The sequence below is a fragment of the Pelodiscus sinensis genome, chromosome 22 (assembly GCF_052426305.1).
Source record: "Pelodiscus sinensis isolate ZL-2025 chromosome 22, ASM5242630v1, whole genome shotgun sequence".
Lineage (NCBI taxonomy): Eukaryota > Metazoa > Chordata > Testudines > Trionychidae > Pelodiscus > Pelodiscus sinensis.
Window position 1 is genome coordinate 4428455 of NC_143073.1, and position 26025 is coordinate 4454479.

Consider the following 26025-nt stretch of genomic DNA (forward strand, 5'->3'; position numbering starts at 1 on the left):
CCATTTGGGTTTAGTTGTAAGTTGTGTCATGTGACTACTTTTTAAATTACTTTTATTTTGTTGCAACAGAAGTCAATTTTATAGCCTTTTTTGAAAGAAAAAAAAGTGGTACCACACTATTTTACTATCATGTTTGGGGTACAATTATATTATTAACACCAATTGTTTTGCAAATTTCAAAAAGGTCTCAGTTACAAATATATGTACATATATTTTGCCTCAACAAATAATGCAACTGCAAGAAAAAGATTTCTCTTATTAATCACAATTTTGTTTTTTATTTTTTAATTAAAAAAATGTAAGGGAAACCCTCACCATTAAGGGTAAGGTAATATTAACAAAATGTCAATTTTTTTCTTTGGGTTTTTATAAATTTATTTTTACTTTTAATTATAGTTTTAAGAATGCCATAGAAATAATGTTTAAAAATAACCATTTATGCATAAAGGTAACTGAACAATTTCAACAGGGTTCCACCTTGGACTCCTAAGCACAACAAAGCATTAAGAAAGTTTAATATGCTTAAAGGATTTTCATAGACCTATATTCAAACATTTATTTTGGTCTAATTGTATACTTAGTTTAAATATATATACTTTGTGACATTATGTGAAAAGGAAGCAGTTGTTAGCGGTTTAAAAGCACAAACACTATCAGAGATGAAATTAGCATCACACGCAAATTAACTCTGAAAGCTTGGTAAAAGCACGTGCAAGATTGTAGGTATCTATTTTAGCAGTTAAGCATTATGTTTCGTATAAAATATTAGTAATGTACCTCAACTGAAAATCAATTTCTAGACAATTGAAAAAGTATAACTTGTGTTATAAAATATTTAGTCCCTATTACATTATAAACTACACTAACCTGTGCATTAAACTTAGGTTTCTAAAAATAAGAGATAAGTAAAACAACCAAACACAAAAAATCCCTTTATTATGTTAACTAACTTAAACTGTCTAAGTTTATCTCTCACAGAACTAGCACACCACAAGGACACCGGAAAGTAACAGTATATAGCAAAGAAATGTGCAAGCATCAGGAAAAGAAAAGAAATGCTTTATATATAAGAGACTGATCAAATACACCTCAGTCTACCACATATGGACAATTCAGTCAGCAATCAGCTAGAAATTACTGTTCGTTAAACTTGGATTCTGTGTAAAACCAACTGTTTTACTGCAGCATCACTGAAATATTGCTTTACTGTAATACTGTTGTATACCATTCACAATGTGCTAAACTGTTTAACCAACACACAGGTTTAAAAAAAATAAATCAACAAATGGATGGCAGAAAGCAACATGAAAAACGGGGAAACAGACTGGTTAAAAAAATTAAGTTACATAGCAACTATAAATTGGGTAAACAAATTCTCTAATTCTCAGTTAGTAGCAGTCATTATTTGGCTCAGTGACACTGCATCCTAACTGAGGCACATGTCATTCAAAACAATCTCTCTCTGTGTCCAGACTAGGGCTGTTAAATATCAGTTAATTGAATAGTCGAGTAACCTCATAAATTCTTATTGGTTAGTCGACTATTCTATAGTCACCAGGGGCAGGGCCAGCAGCACCGTGGGGTGCCAGGTGGGAGCTAGTCCATGTGGGGAGCCACTTCAAAAACCAGCTCCTCTTGTGGACCAGCTGCTTGTCACCTTGTGCTGCTGCCTCTGATAAAGAGGCAGCAGCGCGGGGTGGCAGCAGACCCTGTCTGCGGAGGGCGGGGTCTGAGCTCCTGGACCCAGCGTGAACCGGAACTGAACCGGGCTGCCTGCCTGTCCGGTTCCTAATACGCTGTAAATGCAGAGCCACAGTCGGGGTAGGTCCCGCACCCAGCGTGAGCCAGAACTGAGCTGGGCTGCTGGCCAGCCTGCTAAAAAATTTACTGGTTGGCAGGGAGGGACATGCGTGTAGTCTATAGCATTAACCTCTAAGCTTTTGCTTATCGCTTAATTGACTGCACGATTACATCTCTAGTCCGGACACCTATGCTAAATGCTGATACAGCAATATTTGACACATTGATTCCTCTCCATTCAGTAGGGTACCTGAAAGACAGCATCCGTAAGAAACAACTGGACCTATGTCAACTACCAGCGTATCACAGAGCACTGAAACAGAGAAGTTCACCGTTCCTGTTTCCTGCCCAGCAAAGCTTATCGGAGAGGGTGACACCAGCAGTAAGGATAACCCAGAACGTGAAAGGACAGTACCGAGAAGTAAATAATTACAAGACAATTACATATCAAGGCCTCATTTGTAATGTCACTACTCCAAATTTGTTTTACTTCATACACAGTATCTCATGGGACACACTGTCACAATGCCTATCCCGTATTCCAGAACACTCACCCCACTACCCAGAATGATACAGGTAATAACTGTAATTCTCTAATAGGAGGTTGTGCTACCTGCAGTATCAGAAGGGCCAAATGTACAGCAAATAAGAAAATAAATTGTTATATGTCTGTGCCGTATGTGCACAAACATACTATATGCCCCTATACAGCTATGATTTGGGAGGACTTCATAAACTACATTCCTCAGTCAGTGTCCCGGGCCTAACATAAGGGACTAAACACAACTAGCAAATAAAATCTGTCCATCAGTCGTACAAGGGAAGGTGCAGACTAAAGGACAGACGGGGCATGAATGTGTGAACGGTAAAGTGTCCACATAACTGTGTTTAAACCACTGAGTCACCTTTAGTCCAAGCATTGTGCTTTTCCCGGGAAAACACCCTCTCCAGAAAAAACAAAGTGGGGGAATGTAGTAAGATAAAGGCCTAAAACATAAGCCCATGTAGCACAGGCCTGGCCTGAGACCTAGCTAACAATGGCCAAACATGGTTAAAATAAAGCAAAGCTAAGCTGTGAGCAAGAGGCCGGCCCCTGCTCACACAACTTGGCACAAACAGGGTGGAGAGAGCAAAACACTCATTGGTAATAGGCCCAGGTGTAGAACAGCAGTTGGTACTGGCCATAGCTTGAAAGCACATGGCAGTACCAGCTCACTAAAAAGGACCCTGGTACCCACACTCCTCACAGATACAAACCCAGGTTCAGGAAAGGGTCTAAAATGACAGCACGATGGACAGAGATGATGTAATCAAACCACGAGGTGCAGGGTGATGGGTGGTATATAGGTAGCGTCAGGGAGCGGTAACCTAACCACGTCAGAGGGTGGCAACCTGACATGTCAGGAAAGATGTGTAACTTGTCTGTCTATAAAGTGGTGTCTTGGGGGGATAGTCTTTGGACCCGGGGGGCAGTGGGGCCTCCCCCTGACTCAGTCATTCCATTGTTATGGGGGACATATGCGTAGTGGTTCGGGAGAGCCTACTGACAGTTGTGACTGTACTTTGCTTCACACTAACCCTGGCCTGACACCTTTGATTCTTATCTGGTGTGTGATCTTTGGGGGCTCTCTTGGGTTCTGCTGTGGAGACTAAGTGCCCAAGTGGACACGGCCCACATCACTGAGCACACAGGCCCGCAGCCTTCTGGTATCCTCCTCGACGGAGCCAGGGAGCTGCGAGGACCCCTCGGCAGGAATCCTGAGCCCGCCTGACTGACTCTGTAAATCAAGGCCCGCAAACCACAGCCCCATGCAGGAAAACCAGGTGCATCAAAATCTGACCTTTACGCACCTTGGGTGGTTGCTTTAGCTGCAGGAGGGGGGGCTTTTAGGGCACGGTCGCGAGATGCTTTTGCAAAGCACAGTTACAAAGAACTCCCATCAGGCCCAGCCTCTCTGGCGACCCCAACAGTCCGGCAGATGCATTAAAGGGGCAGAAACTAGAAGCCGCAGAAACAGCCCAGATGAGACATGGTCCTGGCTCCCTTCCCACCAAGCACCAGGGGCCTCCTTCCCCGCAAAGGATCAGCCTGATGCCAGACACACTCACCGCTTGCCCCTCCGGAGAATCAAAGCCTACGAATTCCAAGGCGGCGTTACTCTCCAGGGGGCGATCCAGGTCGTACAGAGCCCCGTTCACCCTGGCGGCCACGGCACCCTCAGCCAGGCCCCGGCTGGGAGGGAGAGACGCGACAGAACACACTTCAGAACAGGGCATGTGACCGGCCAGACAGGGGGACTTAATGGCAGGGAAGGGACCCTGGAACCAGGGGGAACTAGACAGTGAGCTCTCTCCTGTACCCCCCACCCTGAGCTAGACAGACTGTCTCTAAGACCCATTCTCCCCAGGACTCTCTCGGCTGAGGCTGCCAGCAAGAAGCCAGTTCGCACCAGCTCCCAGGGGGCCTCTGCAACCCGAAAACCAACCAGCTACAGCAGACAAACCCCTTTCTCATCGACCCACCACCCTTCAGTGCAGCACTGGCTCTGCCAACGCCCAGTGTGGGGCTGCTAGGGCAGAGGCTGCACCTCACCCCCGCTGGGGGCGCGGGGGAGGGAGGGAGTCTTCCCAGCTCACGAGCCACCACTCACGCTGCGCCCCAGGCAGGTCATGGGCACCAGGAATCTCTGGTGTTGAAAGCACAAGCTCTAGAGCAGGAGCTGAAAGACCCAGCTCCGTCAGCCCCGGCCTTCCATGTGGACCAGCCGTCGCTAAACGGGGAGAGAGCCACGCTGTCAAAGGAGGAGTTGGGGCCCAAATCCCATCGACCAGAGTCCTTCTTAGTGATGTCACCGCTTACCCAGTAAGCACCACCCTTAACAGATGAACTGGTGGCCTAGCTAGGCTGGAGTCCATGCAGTGGGTCCGCTCCAGGCCAGCCAGACCCACCGTGCCACGCCATGGGCATGCCCCTGTTTAAGCGGTTAACTGGTTAAATTTAACGTTTAACCGGTAAACAGCTTAAAGGGGATTTTACATCCCTAGTCCAGCCGAGCGTAGCCAAACCGGATGCAGCAGCCTATGCCCAGCATTTGCCAACCAGCAGCACGTTCGTGTCTGTGGCAGATGCTCCTGGTTTCCTGGCCTAAGGCAACCCCCCCTCCCCCCCCCAGGATCTACAAGCAGAGGACCGTTCGCAGGGTGCGAACACGCAATGCACCCAGTACCTGATTTGTGATGCCACTTGATACGGCGTGGTTCTTAGGGACTCCCCCTCCACTTGCTGGCCGTCGGGCAGGGAGATCCGGATTGGTCCCCCTGCCTTCTGCGCCCGGTCTGCACACTGCTCATCGTAGGCAGCCTTCAGCTTCTCGTACAAACCCAGCCGCTCGGCCAGGAGGGGCGAGAGGGCACCCGCCTGGAAAAAAAGAGCCAGAGAAGGACTGAAGGAAGCTCATGACAGGAGTGGGGCGGGGTGAAGTGGATGGGTGAGGAAGTCAGGACTCCTGGGTCCCTTTTCCAGGGCTAATGGGAGGAGAGTAGTTCAGCGATTACAGCAGGGCGTGGGCTGGTTCGGGCTTCAACTAGTTTCTGATCCAGGCCCCTGCACTCCTAACAGAACCACGTGCACTGAGGGGCGGGGGCAGCCTGGGCAGCCCCCCGGAATACCCAGTCCCATGCAGTTCACTGTGGCCCCGATCCTGCCTGCGGGTGCCTCTGCAGTACAGAGCACAGCCTCAGGGAAAAGCCGCAGCAACCAGTCAGCTTGGCCCAGCCTCAGGGAGCAACCTGGGCCTTTCCCTGCCCGCCCCCCAGCCAGACCCCCCAGCCCTGCGAGCCTGCCCCCCAGCTTGCCAAAGGCCAAGCCCCAGGCGCAGCAGAGCGCGCAGGGCCCGGGGCAGGCAGCAGGAGCCTTTCACGCACCTTGTACCACCTGCGGCTCCAGCCAGGGCCCACCCCGGCCAGGATCCTCCCCCAGGGCGAGAGACCCCGCATGGCCCCGCTCTACGCTCCTCCTGCCCCGGGCTCCCGGCAGCGCAGGGCGGCCGCTCGGAAGCGCTCCCCGCTCTCCGGGGGCGGGGCGGCCCGGCCATTGGCTGCTCCTCCGAGCCAATCGCTGCGCAGCGGGGCTTCCCCAGCGCTCCCGCCTCCCTGCGCAGCGCCGGCCGGCTGGTTCCCACGCGCCCGCAGGCCGGTTCCCACGCGCCCGCGGGCCGGTCGCTCGCCTCCCCAGCCCCGTGCAATCCTCTGTGTCTGGCCCGAGGCGCAGCCGCAGCTCTGTCCTCTCGCTAGAAAACAAGACTCACGTTCAGTGTCAGGCAGGGCGCCCAGCCAGCCCCAGCGGGGCGTCCGCCTCCCCCCCCCCCCCCCCCGCTTCGTCAGCATGACTCCCAGGGCGGGCGGGGCGCTCAGGACTCAGCCAGTCCAGCCCCATCTCACTCATCCCAGCCAGGATTTAAACAGCTCTAGGGATGGAGATTCCTCCCCCTCCCTCAGGAACCCATCCCAGTGCTTCCCCGCCCTCCTCTGGACATATCTTGTCCTAACATCCCCCACTGCATCTTGAGACCCTTGCTCCTCCTTCTGCCATCTGTTACCACTGAACTGCCTGTCTCCATTCTCTTGAGAAACCCCTCTCCCCTGTTCAAGTAGGTGAAGGCTGCTGTCAAATCCCCATACATCATCCTATTTGCTCTCTCTCAAACCTTTAAAAGGACACAACATAAAAAAACAACCCCACTTTGGAGCATCTATTTACCCACCATTGTTAGAACAATAATGATCGACCTGTGGAACTCCTTGCCAGAAGACGTTGTGAAGGTCAAGACATTGATAGAACTAAATGGGTTCATGGAAAATAGGCCTAGCAATAGCTATTAGCATGGATGGGCAAGGATGGTGCTCCTAGCCTCTGTTTGCCAGAAGCTGGGACTAGACAATGGAGCAGGAATCACAGCTCATTCCCTCAAACACTTGGCATTAGCCATTGTTGGAAGACAGGATACTGCGCTAGATGGACCTTTGGTCTGACTCAGCATGGCCACTGTCATAAGATTAATTCAAGAAAGGGGAAAATTAGAGGAGGGGAAAAATTCTTTCCCCTTTTTCCGCTCAGTTTGTTTTCTACATTTATTCTTTAGATGCATAAATTAGGAATCAAACATCTGTGTGGAGCATGCTACAGTCTATTCTGCTAAGCTCTAGTCTGACACACACTTAAAAATACAACAAAGCAAAGGAAGATACCAAGCACCACACCATACTGAATAATCAGAAACAGGAACAAACCATTTCCCCCATTTTTCTGTAAAGTGCCCACTACCATCAATTCTTGTAGCTTCAGCAACTCGAGAGGACATGACACCACTTATCTGATCAGTTTCCTGGGTTTGTGGGTCTTCCACAGCACTGAGAAAGAACAAATAAAATGGAAATATGGTTATTAAATCACAAAGATGGGCAGGGAAAATAGAATGGAGACTCCTCCAACAGTACCATCCACCCAAGAATTCATAAATTGTAACTCAGTTCCCCCCTTCTCTCAAACAACATAATAGTGTATTATAGATGTCATGGAATTTTCAAAAACACCACATCTGGGGAATTCTTTTTATTCACCTTCTGGTTTTTTGAATCCTTAAGGACCATGTTTTCAAGCTTTTCTCCACAACCATGGAAGCTCGACTTTTTTCTATTCTTCTTCAAACCAAAGCTGAGATTCTGACACAATCATGACTCCAGGAGCTGTGGCATTAAGAAAAAAAACACACCTAATATCACAAAAAAAAAAAAAAAAAGATAAAAATTATAAGTTCCAACACAGGAAATTACTCATAATTATTGCTTTTAGATTTAGCTAAATTTCAAGCTAAGAGTGTCCCCTTAAGTTTCAAGGCTGACATTTTCAGTGCTGACCAAAGGGTTCATCCAATTTGGCACTCACTTTTTTTTGTCCTAATTTCTTATAATACATTACATATCAAATAACATCAAAAACTAACCATGGTTCTACGTTGCTCTGAGTTGTGTTACAGCTGACTAGAATGTTCCCACTGAAACCTTTTGCAACAAGAAAAGGCTTTTTTGGGGATATATGAAGAGTTTGTTTCATTCAAAATTCTAGGGCTTTTCAAGGGAAAACAGAGTCAAAACATGTTGATTTTGAAAAATAACAGTGATTTGGTTTATTTTAAAAGTTCTACCCATAAAGTAACAACAAAACAAAAAGTTCCCCCTCAGACACAAAACCCCACAAACCAACAACCTCAAACAGCCACATAATTTTAAAAAAGTGTTTGCAGAAAAATACTTACCATTCTTCAAGCAGCTCTAGGGCATTACTTATAAAAAGGATGGGTCAGCTTGAAGAAAATCCAGTAGCTAGTAAATCAAGATGTTTGGGGGGAGGTTTTAGCAAAGGGAGGCTCCAAGAATAAACAAGATCTTCAATTAACACAAGAGCACATCTGCTAGCCTGATCCTGCCACGAGCAACACCGTACGTCTGCCCATTCTGAGCCCATGTTGTTATTATGTAGAACTTATAGCCTCTTTTTACTTTTGTGCAAATCTAATCAAGGCTCCATCTGCTCTTGCCATAGATTACAAAAAACAAAATCAAGTGAAACAAGGCAGCAGAACACAAAAACATTTCCTCCCTTTGCAGATCTGATCTTCAGACTCCATTCTGTGCAGCAGCATGTGCAAACAGACACAACTTCCAGAGTAGCCTAAAAAAAAAAATGGACCAGGGCTATTTTGAGTCACACATTGCAGGGGGGACACTGTATTACTTGCCCCTTCTCTTAAAGTATGGCTGATCCACCTGATTGCAACAGTGGCAACAGGTCATCAGGAGTAGGCACTTTCTCACAGTCCTGATTCTGCAAGGCATTTAAACATCTGCTCAAAGTTAAGCATGTGCTTAAGTCACATTGACCACAGAGTGCTTTCCTGCACTTAAGCCTCCAGGCAAAAGGTCCAACCCCCTTTTGGCTTTTTCAGGCCAAAACCCAACCAGATTAGCACTATTTATTTCTATGGATGATTTGACACATCAAGCTTAAGTTTCTACCTAAACTTCCCTGTCACACTATATTTAAAAGGTTCCATATCCAAATGGCCAGCTAAGATGGTGTTGTAAACCTGTTACAGATGTAAGCAGTACATTTCATGGAGGTAGTTGTGTTAGTCTGTATCTGCAAAAACAAGGACGAGTTCTGTGGCTCCTTAAAGACTAAAGCTTTTGTGGGTAAAACCCACTTTGTCAGGTGGATGGAGTGGAAATCACAGAGGTTAGTAATTTATTGAAATATCAGTAATAGGTTAACTTTTATAAGGTATCTAGTAATTGTAACACGTGAGCAGCCAATCAAGGTCCTTAGCTGGCATGAGTCCTTCCCAATCCTTATATCACCCCATTGTAGTGATGGGGAATGGAGGCCTAGATCTACAAAGGTATTCTAATTTCCAGAAGACTAAATATCTTTGTGGATCAGGGCCAGAGACATTGAAGGGCAGGTCTACACAGCAAGAACAAAAGCAGGAGTTCTTAACTCTGGTTAAAGTAGCCATGAAGATGTAGCAACTCTGCCTTTAGCTCAGGTTAGTCACTCAAATGGAATCTTGGAAAGTGGAGATGAACTAAGGTTGCTGGGCCCCCTATGCTCCTTTAACCCAAGCTGGCTAATGACAGGTAAGAACACACCTTATTTTGCAGAGCAGACACACTTACATGCCCAATGTCACATAAGAAGGCTGTGTTGGATCAAGGAATCAAACCTTAGGGTACGTCTAGACTACATGCCTCTGTCACCAGAGGCATGTAGATTAGGCTACCCGACAGGAAAATGAAGAGGCGATTTAAATAATCGCCGCTTCATTTAAATTTACATGGCTGCCGCGCTGAGCCGACAAACAGCTGATCAGCTGTCAGCTCAGCGCGATAGTCTGGACGCGCGGGTGTTGACATCAAAGGTATTTGTCGACCACCCAGGTAAGCCTCCTGGGATGGTTTACCTGGGTGATCGACAAATACCTTTGATGTCGACACCAGCGCGTCCAGACTATCGCGCTGAGCTGACAAACAGCTGATCAGCTGTTTGTCGGCTCAGCGCGGCAGCCATGTAAATTTAAATGAAGCGGCGATTATTTAAATCACCGCTTCATTTTCCTATGTCGGGTAGCCTAATCTACATGCCTCTGGTGACAGAGGCATGTAGTCTAGACGTACCCTTAGTTCCCTAGGCCCTAGGGTGATTCCATAACCTCTGGGCCATCATTTCCCGCTGTGCGGATGAGACTGGAGCTCCCAATGCAACCTCTCCCTCCCTCGCCCCAGTTTCTCCTTTCTGCACCTCTCTCCCACTTCCAATTTTCTCGCCACTGCTAAAGCAAGTCGTCTTCCATGTAGCTCCCACATCTCACCATCTTTCTAGCAAGTGTCAGACAAAAGAGAGGGATAGGGATGATTTCAGCTTTCTTACACATCTTCAAATGCCAACTTCCTGCATTGAAAAATCCCAAAATTTTATCCTCCATAAGAGCACAAGACAGCCCAGATCCTCCAGGTCAGGCCAAATGTCAGCCATTCTCTAAAGCTATGTCTAGACTTCCCCCTCTTGCGCAAGAAAATATGCAAACGAAGCAAAACGGTGAATATTGCCATGCTTCATTTGCATACTTAATGAGCCGCCATTTTGCACAAGGGGCTTTTGGGCAAAAAGGAGCCATCTACATGGCTCTTTTTTGTGCAAAACCCCCCTTACGCAAAAGGCATTGTTCCTGAAAAAAAGTGGCAGAACGGCTCTTGCGCAAGACGGGGTTTTTGTGCAAAAAGGAGCAGTGTAGACAGCTCCTTTTTGCGCAAAAGTCCCTTGAGCAAAAATGGCAGTTCATTAAATATGCAAATGAGGTGTGGCAATATTCACTTCACCTCATTTGCATATTTTCTTGCGCAAGAGGGGACAGTTTAGACAGCTTTGAACAGTGTCTGAATACAAATGGGTACGGTTGATGTCAACAGTTAACAAAAAACATTCTGAAAGCTCCATTGTTCAGCTTCCTTGGTTCTCTGCTTTAGGCAGTTTACGAAGTGAATGGTACACGTTTCATACGAAAGCACAAATCAGCCTACACATGGACAAACAAAAACTTTTGGCCAACTTTTTCGAGCAGGAAGCCAGATGAACATAACCCAAATCACTGCTGTTTTCTTTTGGGTATGGACACTTAAGCGGAGGACACAACTGCTCCATGCAGCTGTAGTAACACTCAAGGACAAGCTGGATCATCCTAGCATCATGAAACACATGGAATACATCTGGATAGCAAGAGGAGTCTGGATGCATTCACCAAATGGCAGGGAATGCGACACTGCTTATGATAAAAGGGTATCGGAAAAAGGAGGGGTGAAGAGCTCACTTTAAACAGTCCTGTTCTGCCTTCCTCCCCTCATTTGTCTGTCACCTTTAGGCCCCCAAGCCTGCAACAATCAGATCCACCAACATGAATCCCCATACTCATGTGGACATACATTTGAATCAATGGGGCTCTGGATGGGTGCACAGTTCTACAGTAATGGATGCAACTGCAGGATCAAGGCCTATGGACCCGATCCAGCACACAATTATGGCTCTATTCATATAAGTCAGGTTATCAGCATGCTTAGAAGTCTCCAGTCTCTGCTCTCCACCTTTTTGTCCAATAATTAACATAAACTTTGGAACCTCACAGCTCCTATTGGCCTTAATGCTCAACACATCCTGTGTGTACAGATTTGGGAGCCTACAGATACTTTTCTTTTCATTCTCATGTCTGACATTTTAAAAGTTTTTTTTGTTTCTAAATCCTTTTTCTGTGGAGTTACCACCTTCTCTCCTGGTGAGTACAATATATAGATTGTTCTAAAAAGTGTATTTGGAATTAAAGGCTAAAACTTTAAGCAAATTATTTACATATCCAAGCACCACCTATTGATTTCAAGGCATATGCTTAGGTGCTTTAGGAGAATTTAGGTCCCAATTCAGAAATCTGCTACACTGGGGTAAATCCAGCCATTTCGTGGAGATTAGTGGAGTGACTCCATAACTCTGGGGAGCAGAGTCCAGCCCTACATTTGAACACACAATCTGCAACTGCTTTTGTTACTTAGTATTTTACAGCAATAGCACCTAAGATCCCATGAGACTTGACACTATACAACACAGAACACAAAGCTGGGGGGTTCATTAGCTTTGTTGGATAAGTCTTTGATTTGCCTATTTTCATACCATGCAACTTAAGCACAATTTAGGCCCAAAGCCTCAAAAGTATTTAGGCATTTAACTTCCATTGATTTGACTCTGACTTAGATCCTCAAGAACCTATTTTTGGTAAAAGGACAGACACTGACAGCATGAGATTGAAATTCTAGTAGTTGTGTTGACTACGGAGTGATCAAGACAAGAAGGCTGACATTGACTTAACTTACGGTGACCCCTATGTGCAGTCAAACATACTAACAAAATGGTAGGATGAATAAGAAATGGGATGAACACAGAGCTAAGATATTTAATATACGTCAACGTCTGCATGCTGTGCGCCCTACTGGTCGCCCCATCTCTTGAGGATATTGTAGAACTAAAAAGGATTCAGAGAATGATGAAAATGAGCCGAGGGTATGAAAAAGCTCTCCTGGGAGGAGCATAACAAGACTGGGATTGTAACCTTGGAAAGGGGATGATTCAAGGATACAAATACGATGGTTTTCCCTAGGTCTCAACTCACGTAAGTGGACAGCCAATGAAACAGAAAAATGGGAATCCCAACGCTGATACAAAGATGATATTTTCAGAGTGGATATCTGGAGTGTGGAATTCACTGCCACAGGATGGAGAGGCCAAGAACTTACTAAGATTCAAGCAGGGACTGGGCATTTATACAGCTAGCAAGAACATCTAGGCTTCTTAACCATAACAAGAGGTTTTGGAAGGGATATTAAAACTCATGTTTTAGGGTTTAAACCTATCTGAGTCTTAGAGATCAGGCTAAGGCCTTTCTGGGGCAGTGAGGAGAGAAATTATTCTAGACAGGATAGGGGACAAAACAGGCCTCAGGTCTGACCCAACCTGGCTTTTCTTAGGGGAGTGATATGGGCAGTGCCCACTTGCTCCAATTATAAATGCGTCTCAACCCTATCCCAGATGACTTCTTAAGGCCTATTCTAGCCCTAGTGGCCCCGTTAAGGCTGCCAATTAAGTGTCAGAAATAGCTGGCTGAGTTGTTTTGGATGGGAGTGGAAGGATGTTTGATGGAGATATTGTTCCATGGCGACCAGACCCCCAGTGATTGTCACACAGGCAAACAACCCACCATCAGACCATGTAATTTCCAGTCACTAGTGACTGGAATTACCATTCCTGGGATTGGATTGTAGTTTTTGCTTCCAGAAAATGTTTTAATTCAGTGACTTCCCTTCTCTGCACACCCACTTTATTATCCACATAAAATATAATTTGTTTATTTCTCCTCTGGTACAATGCTTCACAAGTGAGAGTTAATACTCAAATGGACACCAACCATTTCTTGCATTTTGTTCACTAAGTGGCAGAAAGTATTTGTTTTAAAAAAAAAGTTTCCCTCTCCCCACAAGATGAACATTTGCTAGATGACTAAATCCCATGTGAATTTCATCTGTTGCCATGACAGGAGAGGCAGCTTGGGGCAGTGGCTAGGGTATTGGATCAGGATTGATTATCACTGGCCTCCACTGTGATTTTGGGCAAGTCACTCCCCTGCTCCATGCCTATTTGTCCTCCCATCCTTTGCCTGCCTTATTAGTTTGTATAGCACCTCCCATAAGGGGGCCTTGACCTAGAGTCAGGTCTCCATGCATTATGGCGATACTCCTACAAATCTACTTCAACTAAAGGTTCAGCCATGGTCTTCCACTTGGGCAATCTGTTCATCTAATGAGATCAAACCTCAAGAACCATGGACAGGATCTTTAGAAACATCCAGCTCTGGCTTAACTCAAGACTCCTTTAAAGTCAATTGGAGCAAATTGAGACCAGGGGTGGATGCTTTGAAAGAGTCCCACCGTGCGTATTTTCCATTAAAAAATACCACTCATTGCTTATTTGTTTTAGTGCTTTGGTGCCAGATCCCTGTTACTTCAACAACAGAAAGAAGAGAGCTGCTGTTTAATTACTGGGAGACTGAAGCTAGGAATGGGGTGGAGCATGCTTTGGCATAGGTGCTATGGGGCAGCGCAGCCTGACTAGAAGTGGTTTCCACTCTATAAAGGATTTACAGTTTGGTTCAATGACTCAAACACCCATTTTGAAAATCACTCCAGTGCCACTGGGCTTTGGCTAGAACAAGACAAGGGAATAAAAAACTAAAAGCTGTTTTACTCAGCTCTTTACGAGAGTTAAGTGTGGTGTAGAAAAACAAGAGCCATTGCTTATTCTCCTCGCTTTGATGGGAATAAGACAGGCTCCAAATAGAGGTAACTCTTTGTTCCTCCAGCTAGACAGTAACTACATTAAAACTCCCATCAAAGGTAGGAGTTCCTTATCTTACAGGACAATCCAACCTCACGTCCACAAGCAGGCCGTTGCTAGAATCCTTGTTGGTTTATTACAGCAGTTACACATATCCAGACCACCAGCCCTAACTCAACCATGAGTGCATTTAATACAGCCATCACTGATCTGTGGGACACGAGAGCCAACTGGATGATCCTAGTGACCCTTTCTGGCCTTTCCAAAAACCTAAGCCCTATTATTCTATGAAGCTTGTATGTACCTTTGCAACTCCCCAGGTTCATGCAAGACCGTAATTCCAGTGACATAAATTACGTAGCTGGAGTGAACTATATTAAATCCCCATCTACAGTGGGAAGTCAATGGGAGCGAATGCACACATTGGCTTCCCTTACTCCTCACAAGGGGTAGAAGTATCGGTGCCAATGGGGGCACCCATTGAGTTCTATAGACCTTCCATGTAGTATAGATGTGCCCTAGGAGACTATGAAGGGGTGGTAAGAATGGGGACCTGCTAAGGCCAGGGTTTTCCCAATTCTTGCCCAGAGAGCTTAATATACAAGGTACTTGAACAGTTATTTGATAAATGTGGCCCAAGACACAAATCCAGGAGAGCATAAAAAGTGGAGGAAGAATGCAGTAAAAGGGACATCTAGGCTGCAAAACGCAGCCATCCTGGGCTGTGCTATTCCAGCAGGGCTGATTGTAACAATGATCCATGTTGCACCCAGACAAGTCTTAAACACAGATCACACTTTTCACTAAGCTGCAGGGAAATGGTTTTGCAAAACGGGACTTGACACTTCTAATTTTACCAAAAGTCTAAGCTTCTGTAAGATGATGTCCTCAAGCCAAGTTGATGGTAGCTGTGCAAACTGTAAGGGGAATATAAATGAACAATTTAATACTAGGAGCATAAGAGACTTAGGTGCCAATTCAGTTTCAAATGGGACTGGGGTAGCCTTAAACCCATACTATCAGATTGAAAGCCCCAACACCAAAATACTGTCTGCTAATATTTTTAATGTCTTTGCCCCATAGTATAGACCTGACCCAAATGAAACGAAGGTACACAACTTCAGCCACATGAATAGCACAGCTGGAGTCGATACACCATAGTTTGGCTTACCACAGCACTCCTACTGTGATATGGGGGAGGGGGGATATAAATGGGAGAAAATCTCCCATTGACTTGCCTTATTCCTTGCGACCTGGTGAAGTATCAGAGTTGATGGGAAAACGATCAGCAATTGATTTGGCATGTCCTTACTAGACCTGCTAAATCGACCTCCGGGAGATCAATCTTCAGTGTCTATTTCCTGGTAAGGCTAGAAGCTTACCAGAGTTTTAAAACGGGAAGTATGATTTTAAGTCAAATAGAAATCTCAGTCAAGCCTAGACATATGGGGGAGGGGAAAGAGGCCGAAGTGGTAGCTAGTCAATGTTCAGCACATTGACTGGTTTGCCAATTAGTAGCACACGGAAAACTAGAGCAACATAGTGCTTTAGCATGATACCCAAATGCAAAGCAAACAGGTCTACAAAGGTAAGACCTTGCAGAATTACAGGTGCAAATGTTTACTTACCCTCCCCCACAAATAAGCTATTCTTGCCAGCATCTGTAAGTAGAAACCAACATTTTTAGAAAAGACACTGGCGATGCGGGGAGTGCAACCAATGTTCCCTCCAATTTTTTTATCCACATGTAGAATAATGTTTATGTGCACCACCAATAGAAACACACGCCGCCAGCTATGGGCGCTCTGCTAATCAGCTGGGCAGCATCTGAATCTCTCCTGGGTGGCCACCCAACTGCTCAAGTTACTGGGAACACTGCATGCAACCCTGACTATTAGCAATGGATGACAGGGTAAAGGAGGGAGGAGGCAAAGAATTGGCATCGCCCACAGACTGCAGCAGCATAATGCCCATTTCTCAAGGAAATTGCACTGCTACCCAGGACAAGGGCTTGACTACCAGGCCTGGTTTCTTAAACTATGGTGTCTATGAATTGTAGGTGTCTATGAATTGTAAGAGAAAGTTACATGTTGCCATACAGCAGCCTCTGTTGGCTGTTTGCAAAGTGGTACCATCAGTTTCCAAACAGAATGCTGCACAATTCCACCTGCGCAAGGGGCTCCTTTGCTTTTCAAGGTCCAAAGCGGACAAGGGAATAATGGACATTAGGTTGCTCGCTCTAAGTTGCTGTTCAAGAAATTCCTACTCTCTAATAAGGAACAATACACCACACCTCCGGCATGTACCACCCCCAACAAAGCACAGAGAACTACACGAATTTTCAGCACATTCTTACAAAAGGAGAGAGAGAAGGCAGTCCCCTCCCTGCCACATTATGCCTTGGAACACACCAATGTCACTTCAAAATGGCAAACTGCCTAAATTTAGTGCAGCTCAGCAGTCTACATGTAAAGAATGTGTCTCTTCCCAGTCCCCTCTCCTCTGCCCCACCTTCCCAGTCATGTAAGGGTTTTGTAATCCCATCTGACCAGAGCAAAGGTACCAAGCATTCAGACCATGGAACAACTGCATTTCCCCACATTCTGCAGTGTAACCTGTGGCTGCCCTTGAGTTCCATAAGGTGGGTCACCACATGGTCTTGGCATGTGCTAATGAAGGTATAGAACTGCACAGGACCAACAGTCCCAGGGGCTGCACTGATGTATGAAAGTGGAAGGATCTGCATCCGTGTCAACAAATGAAGAGGACAGCTTTCAAGATCCTGCCAAATTGCTACATTGGGCTGGCATATGTTTGAATGCCCAGGATGCTGAAAACTTGCCAAAAAACACAAAAAACAAACCACCATCATCTTTTGGAAGCTCAAAAAGTTAAGCATAACTGGTTTGATTAAAATGGAATTGAGAGGATGGAAAATTTTGTAGTACTACTTCCCTTACTGCCCTAACTCATAGCAGCCCACATTTAACCACAACTCAAGGGATACCACCTGCAGTTTAGGGAATTTTAAAATATCCTCCCCAGTTTTATTCATGCTGGGAAGATTTCTTTATCCTGTGCATGTTCCAATGCTGGGCTGAGCCTAAGGGATCACTTCCCTTTGAAAGACTGATGGCAGCATTATCTCTGAGAATTTCTCTGAGGCCTCTACTTTTAGATTTTACAGTGCTGTCTGCATCAGGATCAGTATCAGCACTGCAAGAGAATGCACCATAGCACAGGTGATGCTTCAAACTGTAGTTCTGCACAGTGAGCACAGACTGAACAGGTATGCCCAGCCGCCATATTCAGCACCATGCATCTTCTGACTGACCTTGCAGAGCCAACACAGCTATAGAAGAGAGCTGCTGGATTTTATTGTTTATAAAGATCATGTTATCTACTCAATTGCAACTCAGTCGATAATTTTGCCTCCCTCTGCAGAATTCAGCCCGATGCATGGTTCTGATGCATCAGTCCAGCAGAAACCAGCCTGACTTTCAGCTCCAAGGTGTTTTCAGGGCTGCCATTTAAAAAAAAAATCTCCACACCCATCTTAACTTGAAAAGAAGAGCTTTGTGTCACTGAAGTGCAAACATGAAACCCTACAGTGAGAGGCAGGTCTGAACAGAAAGAAGAGAAAATGAAAACAGTTGCATGGCAGGACTCATCTCAAGAGCAAGTAGATTTAGGAACACCCTCGGAACTGGTGAGGAATCTTGTTAGAGAAGGGTAGCAAGTAACCTGTTCCACATTAGTACCTCCATAGTGTGGCCTCTCTTGAAGCATTGGAAAGGATTTTTTGAAATCCTCTCAAGAGGAGAAATGGTATCAAAAGCAATGAGATGAAAGGAGAGGGGGGAAAATGCTGAGACAAAAAGAGTAAGTGCCCTTGCTTGGGTGAAGGGATGCAACATCCCAATAGAATCACAAATTATACTCCCACTAACCATGGCAGCTGCTAAACAGGGGCTGGCATATTTTTAATCTGACCAAATATTGCATGACACCTGAGCTAATGAGGGGCTTTTACATTTCCAAACTCCTAAGGAGATTTAAGTTTCTAAGAGCCTGTGTGCTACTTCACAGCTGTATTGAATTCAGCAGTATTTTGCCTCAGTTACAAAAAGCTTGAAAGACTAGAAGTTCCATATGAAAGCACAAAATACAGTAACAAAACATGTTTTCAAAACTAGGGGTGAGTATTCATTAGATTCAGACACGCTGGATTAGAAAGGGCCTTTTGTTTTATTTTTGTACTGATTCCTACAAAGGAGGAATGAGTTTTTTTTTTAAATCTTGCCTTGTTTTAAGAGCATTCATAACTTTCCCTGAATAGTTATGCTACTATCTAAGTGATCTTTACAAAGTGACATGTGGACATAAAGTTCAGATAAAAAAATTGTAGCTTGGAAAATAAAATATTTCTATTCTGGAAACAATTTCAAATACGAATTCCTCATTTATGTATGCCTTTGAATCACTTGGAAGCCAAATTACTATTACATTCTACTATTGTACCAGAGCACAGAACTTAGTGGGCTATACTTATTGTCCTAACGGAGTGAAATGCAAAAAGAAGCCAATGAACATAAATGGCAAAAAGAAAATCACTGTTTCCAATTTTTTCCATTTTGATAATCTAAGTTAGCCCAACTAAAGCAATTTGTTAAATCTTAATGACCAGGAACCTCTGAAGTGATTAAAATATTACACTCTTTAAATTGCTTTACATCATTGCTTCTTGTGCTATGCAAATAGACAAAGCGACATTTTAGATGTCACTGAACAGCTTCTCAAGGGTGTGTTGCCAGTTATTCAATCCTTCAGCCAACAAAAAAGAACCAGAAGCCCTGAATAATCAACATTTTTATCCTTCAAAATTACATGACAAGAGTATGATCAAGAGGCCAGTAGCCAGCAAAGTGGTGCAAAGAACATACTCTTCTGAAAGGAAACCACACAAAGTAACATACACTTTATTATTATGCAATACAAAAATAAATGGGAGCAGGGGAAATTAAGTGTTGTCTCAGCCTACAAGTATTGGTAGGATATTCCATTTCTGTGTTGTGCTCTGCTAGTTAACATGGCCTCTATGTACAATTAAGAGAAACAGTCATCTTCCAACAATAGTTTTACATTTGTCTTCTTCAAAACATGGTCATGTAGCCAGAGCTGGAGGCAGATTCTTCTTTGTTTTTTAAAAACACTAACCCTAAATTTATAATTCAGCAAAGATGAAGTCTGGCTGCTGTTGTAGACTGCAAATGTTGAGCAAAAAAACCTGATGTTCTCTCTTCAGCCCAATATTTTGATCATTTTCACAGACCAGCCAATCTTACGCCCCCTGTACACTTAAAAGAAGTTCCGGTTAAAAAAGAATATCAAAACATTAGAACTAGTTATTTTATTAATGTATTAATACACAATTCAAAATGATCTGCAGTTTTATTGTTGCTTCCTCTAATGCATGTTGCTTTCTTCACATGGAACACTTGAGAATATAAATCCAACATATCTAATTAATCTTAACAGGCACACAAAAAAGCAGCCAATATTTACAGCAGTTTTGAAACAACAGCACTGCAGCTTATTTTTAATAATTAAATTCCGCATATGATCATTTATTCTGCATGTTTTTTTAAAAAGTTACTATTATTCACATTATCTAAACAGGTTTCTCACACCTGAACAATGTTTTGTGGGTAAAAAGTCTCTAAATGTATTCAGATCACAGTCATCCACAGCTGTAGACTCTCCCCCCTGATATAAAATGCACACCATACATATCTGGAATTTTTCCAAAGAGGCAGGCATGCATATTGCATATCTGAGGAGACAGTAAAAATCTAAATGGTTCATATTCATAAATCTGGTGACATCTGTATTACACTAGAAGAAGTCTAAAACAGGGAAACATTTTAAGTCTTTATAACCTCTAGTAAAAATTAATTCTACTGACTGCTGTGAAGCTGTACCAATGTATTGTTTGGTTTGTCCTCACTGTGTTTCTAGAACAGCTGGACTGAACATTGAAGGCTGTCTGCAATTTGATTTTCTTCTTTATGAAGTTATGTCCTTCATGAGAGAGACTGTTTCATGCTTTATTTAAAAAATACATGTTTATTTCTTTCTCTTATAAGGTGAAATACAAAAATTTCAAGAGCGGTTGGGGAGTTAAATCACAGACACAGGAATAAATGCCTTCATGTCCAGATATAAGTTGTGTGGTTCTACATATGTACACGTGTCTTCACTTACTGTAGACAATTTGTTTAAAGTAATAAGCACAGAATAAAACAAAAAGTCTCAAACAAAAACATGAAGTTTTTAAAATAGTCTTTTTTTACAGAGAGTTTTTTTTAAATCAGTCATTTTACTTTACAAGTTACCAAAAAAGCCACTTCCAAGAGCCACTCCCCAGGCATGTCAGATGGCAAGGAGGAGGAGTTTAGATGATGTCACCATCTGATCTTAGTAATTTTTTACCTTGAAATCACCACTAAGCAAGAGCAGCAGAAATAATTCACATTCTTTTATTCTAGAGCATTTTGTTTTCTATTCAACATTGGTTTCATTCTTACATCAGAACCTCCTGCATCTTTTCACCCTCTGTTTCCTCCAACAAAATATTTTTAAGCTATGACTTCTCTGAAACTGTCCCTTCAAGCCAGCATAGGTATTAAAGTAATGGGACTGCGTAGTTTAGGTTTGAAGCAAACAGAATGCCAGGCTGGTACAGAAAGCTTCATTTAAAATGTTCCGGTAGAGCAAAGAAGTTGGGCTAAGCTATGTGTCACTTCCAGTATACATCAAAAGCTGTAAAATGTTTTCATTTTTTTAGTGCTGGAGATTAACATTAAACATTTTTTTAAAAATCCATGAGCTACAAATCCTAAAATGTAAGAGCTGTATGGGTGGACTTTGGGACTATAATGAAACTAATGCTTACCTAAGCATTCTTCCATCTTGGGTTGTTTTGTAGGCGAGTACATTTATTCTCACTAATAAGAAATATGATCATTCTGAGTGCTGGTGTCTAGGGAACGGAGTTGTAGCATCTTACTTCATATCACGGGATAAGTGAATTCTCACCTCTTATTGTGTAGTTTTCTTGCTGTATATCTTTACTGCTGTTTTTAATTTCTGAAGATTAGGCTTAACTTAAACAAGCTACCCTACACAGTAGGTATTTTGGTGCGCTATCCATTTAATAATCATATTGAAGGCTCACTGAAAGGAGCTGCAGTGTCTTCAGAACTCAGAAGGAACAGAAAAAGAATACCATTACATTAACCAAAAAGTTTAAATACTCAAGTGTTTGCATGAATTGCACATGCAGTTACTTTTTCAGGAATTCTGTTTAACTGAAACAGTCCATGCAACAAGATGTACCATTCCACGATGATGCCTAAATATACCCTTTATAGATAAACAGCAGCAACATCTGCTGCTGACTGCAAAATGAAGTAGAACACACACTGTTGTTCTAAAGTTAGAAAACTAACAGGTTTTTATGCATTGGCACTATAACATCATTCTTTTTCCAAACCCAGGGCCATTCAACAGAATACACCAATACAATCTTCCATTCACTTACTTTTGTATGCAAATAGAATCATACCTATTATATATATATATATATATATATATATATATATATATATAGTGTGTGTGAAATAAAACACACAGCCCAAGCACAAATGCTCTGCCATTTTCCTCATTTTGTAGTTATTTGTATAGAATTTTCCCCCATACCTTTATCAAACACTAATATGTTGCATTCTACTCACTCAAAAAAACCAAATAAAGTAATTCCAACTCCACACATCCTCTATGCACATGGCTGCAGAAGAGAATTTATGAGAACATGTCAGAAGAGTGGTCAGGTACTGGTTCCACATTTCTGCATGTGGTCTCTCTCATATCTTACATGGAATTATGTACGTCAAACAAATCACAATGAAAGGTGTGATTACAAAAAGTGAAGAGTACATGTAAGTCAATGATACTCCTAGCAAAAAAGTAAATATAGTTTACTAGAACTGGCCTATCTCTGTGGTGTAAGACAAAAAAAGATGATACAGTTTGTACATGTGTATGTAGGCATATGCTTCAAATATACACTGTATACATTAAATGTGTAAGCACAGATTTGAGTTTTACCACTAGCTACCTTCCTGCATCCACTTATTTTAAATGCATTACTTGATTTATAATCCACAAAATAACCCTCTTGCGTTGAGGAAGGAAGTAAAGTTGGAGATAGGAAGCACGCATAGTTTAGAGACTGTTTTCTGAAACCCAACTTAGGAAAAAAGATCTTCAGTGACAAAAACCATCAACCATGAAAAGCAGAGTCCGTCCCACCCCCACCCCCCGCTTTGCATTCTGAGAAAGGCAGAAAAAGTAAACAGAAGGGCTGAAAAACTGACCTTGTTTGCTGACTACCCTGTCCCTATTCCTACCACTAAAAGCGGGAAAATGACAAGCAGTGAGATGTACAAGGCTTCATAGCAAGGGACTGACTGAGCAGACATCAGTGAAAAAAGTGACTGATAAACCTAAACAAAAGGCACAAGGAAGGGTTAATATTTCTATTGCCACAGGGAAGGCTTTGTAATTTTGGACCCTTTATTTTCGTTATTCAATAGTAGCAACAGAGTTCCTTCCCCCACCTCTATCTTTTGACATGGGTTCAGAGGACTCGTGAGGCAAAACAATTTGGTAATCAGCTAAAAATAACATCCCAACATCGCACATTCATTCATTTTTTACGACTATAAGTTTTATTTCAACGGCAATACTCTTCGGAAATTTCTTATTTTTTGTTAAAACATTTTTCTAGATTTATGCCAACTGGATGGCTTAAAAAAATAAACAACCAAAAAAAGTACCAGAACATATTTAATTTAGAAAAATGTTATGGGGCCCTTTAAGGAAAAACAAAAGTGAAAGCACTACTTCCACTGCTCTCTAGAATATCCAAAATACCTTCACTTACAGAGACGCAGGTCTGTTTCAGTACCTGGGAGGAAAGAATGGGCGTTTTGGTGAAAAGAATGGAGGGCCCCTTCCAAAAGGTGGCCGAGGCCTTTTTAAGCTGTGAAATGGGTCTCTATTTATGAAAGGTTCCCTAGGCCTAAAGTCTGGCCTAATCATCATTCCACTCCGGTTTACATTGTCTCTCTGAGGTGGGCCAATGGGAGGAACGCTATGGGTTGGCCCAAGCTGATCTCTTGAAAGGGAAGTTAGGCCTATATTTTCTCGAACTCGACCAAGGGATGGACCGCTGTGGTCTTGCTGAGCTGGGGCCACAATTTCCCTTGATCCTGAATGCACATTTATTGTTCCTTGATGAATAGTACCGTGATCCTTGGAAAACGTGACAGCACCATGTTCCACGGTGAGGGGAGGGGCAGGAAATGGAATGCCACCATGTTCCCCAGCAGGTGGCGGCGGGGTAGGGAATGGAACGCCACCATGTTCCACGGAGAGAGGTGGAGGGGGAGGAGTAGGAAATGGAACCCCGCTATGTTCCACAGAAGAAGGAGGAGGGGCAGCATGAGGCAATGAGAGTGAAGAGGATTTTTCTTTTGAAAAAGGACTAGTGTGATCCACTGATGACATGTGTGAAGGAACTGAGTGATCCCTAGGAAACAGGCTTCCATGATCCTTGGGTGGAGCAGATGAGGGCCCAGCAGGTGGACCAACTTGTTCCCTCTGAAAAGGAGTTCCATGCTCTATGGGAGGAGGTGGGATGTGACGCTCAAAGGCAGTGCTGAAATTATTTGTTCTGAAACTGTTTACACTCTCCTGAAATTGTGGCACGTGTTCTTTGTACTGTGTTTGAAAGCTGGCAATTCCACTGCCAGTACTCATGGTGGGCAGCTCTGTAGCACTCGAGGGCCCATTATCAAAAGTATTACCTGTATTACTCAGCTCAAACCAGCCTACTCTGGTCGCCTCTCGCCCATGTCCTCTATTTCCTTTCCCAAGAACTCTTATAGATTCTACTGTCTGAATGGGTTCGCCTGACATTCCCCTACTGGATGCATTATGGTAACCCAGAGTTTCTATAGGGGCTCCTTTTTCTTCAGTGCTATCAGGCAAGTCTAAACAAGATGACGACACCCTAGTTTCTATACGATAGTGTTCCTCTTGCTGCTGGTCTCCTGTAGAGGTTCCAGCCTGGCTGAGACTAGACAGGCTAACCCCTTCATGTGAGCTACCTTTAGAAACCTGGCTAAAATGCTTTTCCTCAGAAGGCTTGCGAGATGCATTTTTAAGCATGTTCTTAAACTCAATTGTTGAAGTAGCAGAAATGGAAGAACTTAAAGATTTTTCCACACTGGATGTGGGTGGTCTACCAGCAGGATTTGAAAGAGTGTTTTGAGGAGAAAAGAGTGATCTGTGAGGAAGTGAATGGGGAGAATCTGGATACTGTTTTTGTGACAGACCAGAATGTAGCACAGGTTTTGATAAATTATTATGATTGGAGTCTGGTGTGAAAAACACATCATTCTTACTAGGCGAAGGGGAACCATCAGATCCAGAGTCATTTGCTCGTAGGCCGTAACTTCCGTACACTCCAGAAGATGACGACAGTGGATCACAGCTCTCATTCTGATCAAGAATAGACCTCATAGACTGAGGAAAAGACGACTTCACACTAAACTCCTGTGTTCTTTGACTGTAACTAGACAGAACTGGCTGGTACTCTGCAGCATCAGAAAGCTTACTTGCTTTCAAAATAGATTTTGCGGGCTTCTTCTCCAGGTTCATGATGGCAGATGGTGGTGGTCCAGAATATTCAAAGTCACGATAATCTTCATCTTCCTGAAAAGATGTGTCTGGGTAAAACTTCTCCTGAGGAGACTCCATTAAAGAAGAAGGTATTTCCATGTTATCGGAGGACTGTTTGTACATGCTGGCTGGAGAATCCCTGCCGAGACCGAAAGACCTATAGGCAGGCACAGAATTAGATAGTTCTTGAGGATATCCATCATCTCTGCTCTGAGGAGGGGATCTTGTGCTACTGGGAGTAGAAGATCCAGGACTTATCTTTGATAATAAAGACATAGTGTCAACATTGCTTGATGTCGGTTTATCCATCATCTCATCTTGGGTTGGTGTTCCACTGCGTTCATCACGGACTGGTGTCCCATCCACATTATCCATAGAAGTGCTGGTAGGAGCACGTTGAAAGTCAGATGAATGGCTCTCTGATGTGATGTTGGACCCTAAACTGCTTAAAATTGGAATATTCAAGTTTAGACCACTGAAACCAGGGTTTCCCTTTAAAAAATTGTGTATCTTCATTTCCAGGCTTGGAGAGGTGGGTTCTGACTCCAGCTTTGTTTTTGAAATCTCAGAGGACTGACTCAATGTGGTTTCTGTTGGTAAAAGGGAAGGACTAGTAGGATGGGTACTAGCAAATCCAAGGGAATTTGTTGGTGGTTTAAAACTAGAACTTGAAAGCCCTGGGCTATGTCCAACAGGAGCCTTGTTAACAGAAGTTGAAGAGACCTCAGCAGTAGAAGAATTGGGAGAATAACCAAAATTTTTGGACATAAAAGACTGAGTATTGGAAGAAACATTCCTTCCTTTCACGCAAGAAACAGTTGTATTGGCTGGTGATGCTGAAGTGCTCTGAGATGCTGTTTCACTTGATTGAGCTGTATTTCCAGCAACACTTTGCAGTAAGGATGACAAACCTGGAGATTAAACAAAACAAA

At 43.7% G+C, this 26025-nt stretch overlaps 2 protein-coding genes across 6 annotated transcripts in view; both read right to left on the reverse strand.

The window, feature by feature from the left end:
- The window catches only part of TARS2 (threonyl-tRNA synthetase 2, mitochondrial), a 34495-nt gene extending 28612 nt beyond the window's left edge, over window positions 1-5883 (reverse strand). For 3 of the 4 annotated variants that reach the window (XM_089772273.1, XM_075907410.2, XM_075907411.2), the window contains exons 1-3: window positions 5725-5883; window positions 5028-5218; window positions 3910-4033 (exon numbers count right to left, since the gene is read on the reverse strand). In XM_089772273.1, coding sequence (XP_089628399.1) covers window positions 3910-4033; window positions 5028-5218; window positions 5725-5796 — 387 coding nt within the window. In that variant the 5' untranslated portion in view covers window positions 5797-5883. Of the gene's footprint in view, window positions 1-3909; window positions 4034-5027; window positions 5219-5724 lie in introns of those variants that run through there. The other variant, XM_089772274.1, reaches the window with a different exon arrangement.
- A 13359-nt stretch (window positions 5884-19242) lies between these two features.
- The window catches only part of RPRD2 (regulation of nuclear pre-mRNA domain containing 2), a 52984-nt gene continuing 46201 nt past the window's right edge, over window positions 19243-26025 (reverse strand). For both annotated transcript variants that reach the window (XM_075907408.2, XM_075907407.2), the window contains one exon: window positions 19243-26004. In XM_075907408.2, the coding sequence (XP_075763523.2) occupies window positions 23309-26004 (2696 nt within the window). In that variant the 3' untranslated portion in view covers window positions 19243-23308. The remainder of the gene's footprint in view (window positions 26005-26025) is intronic.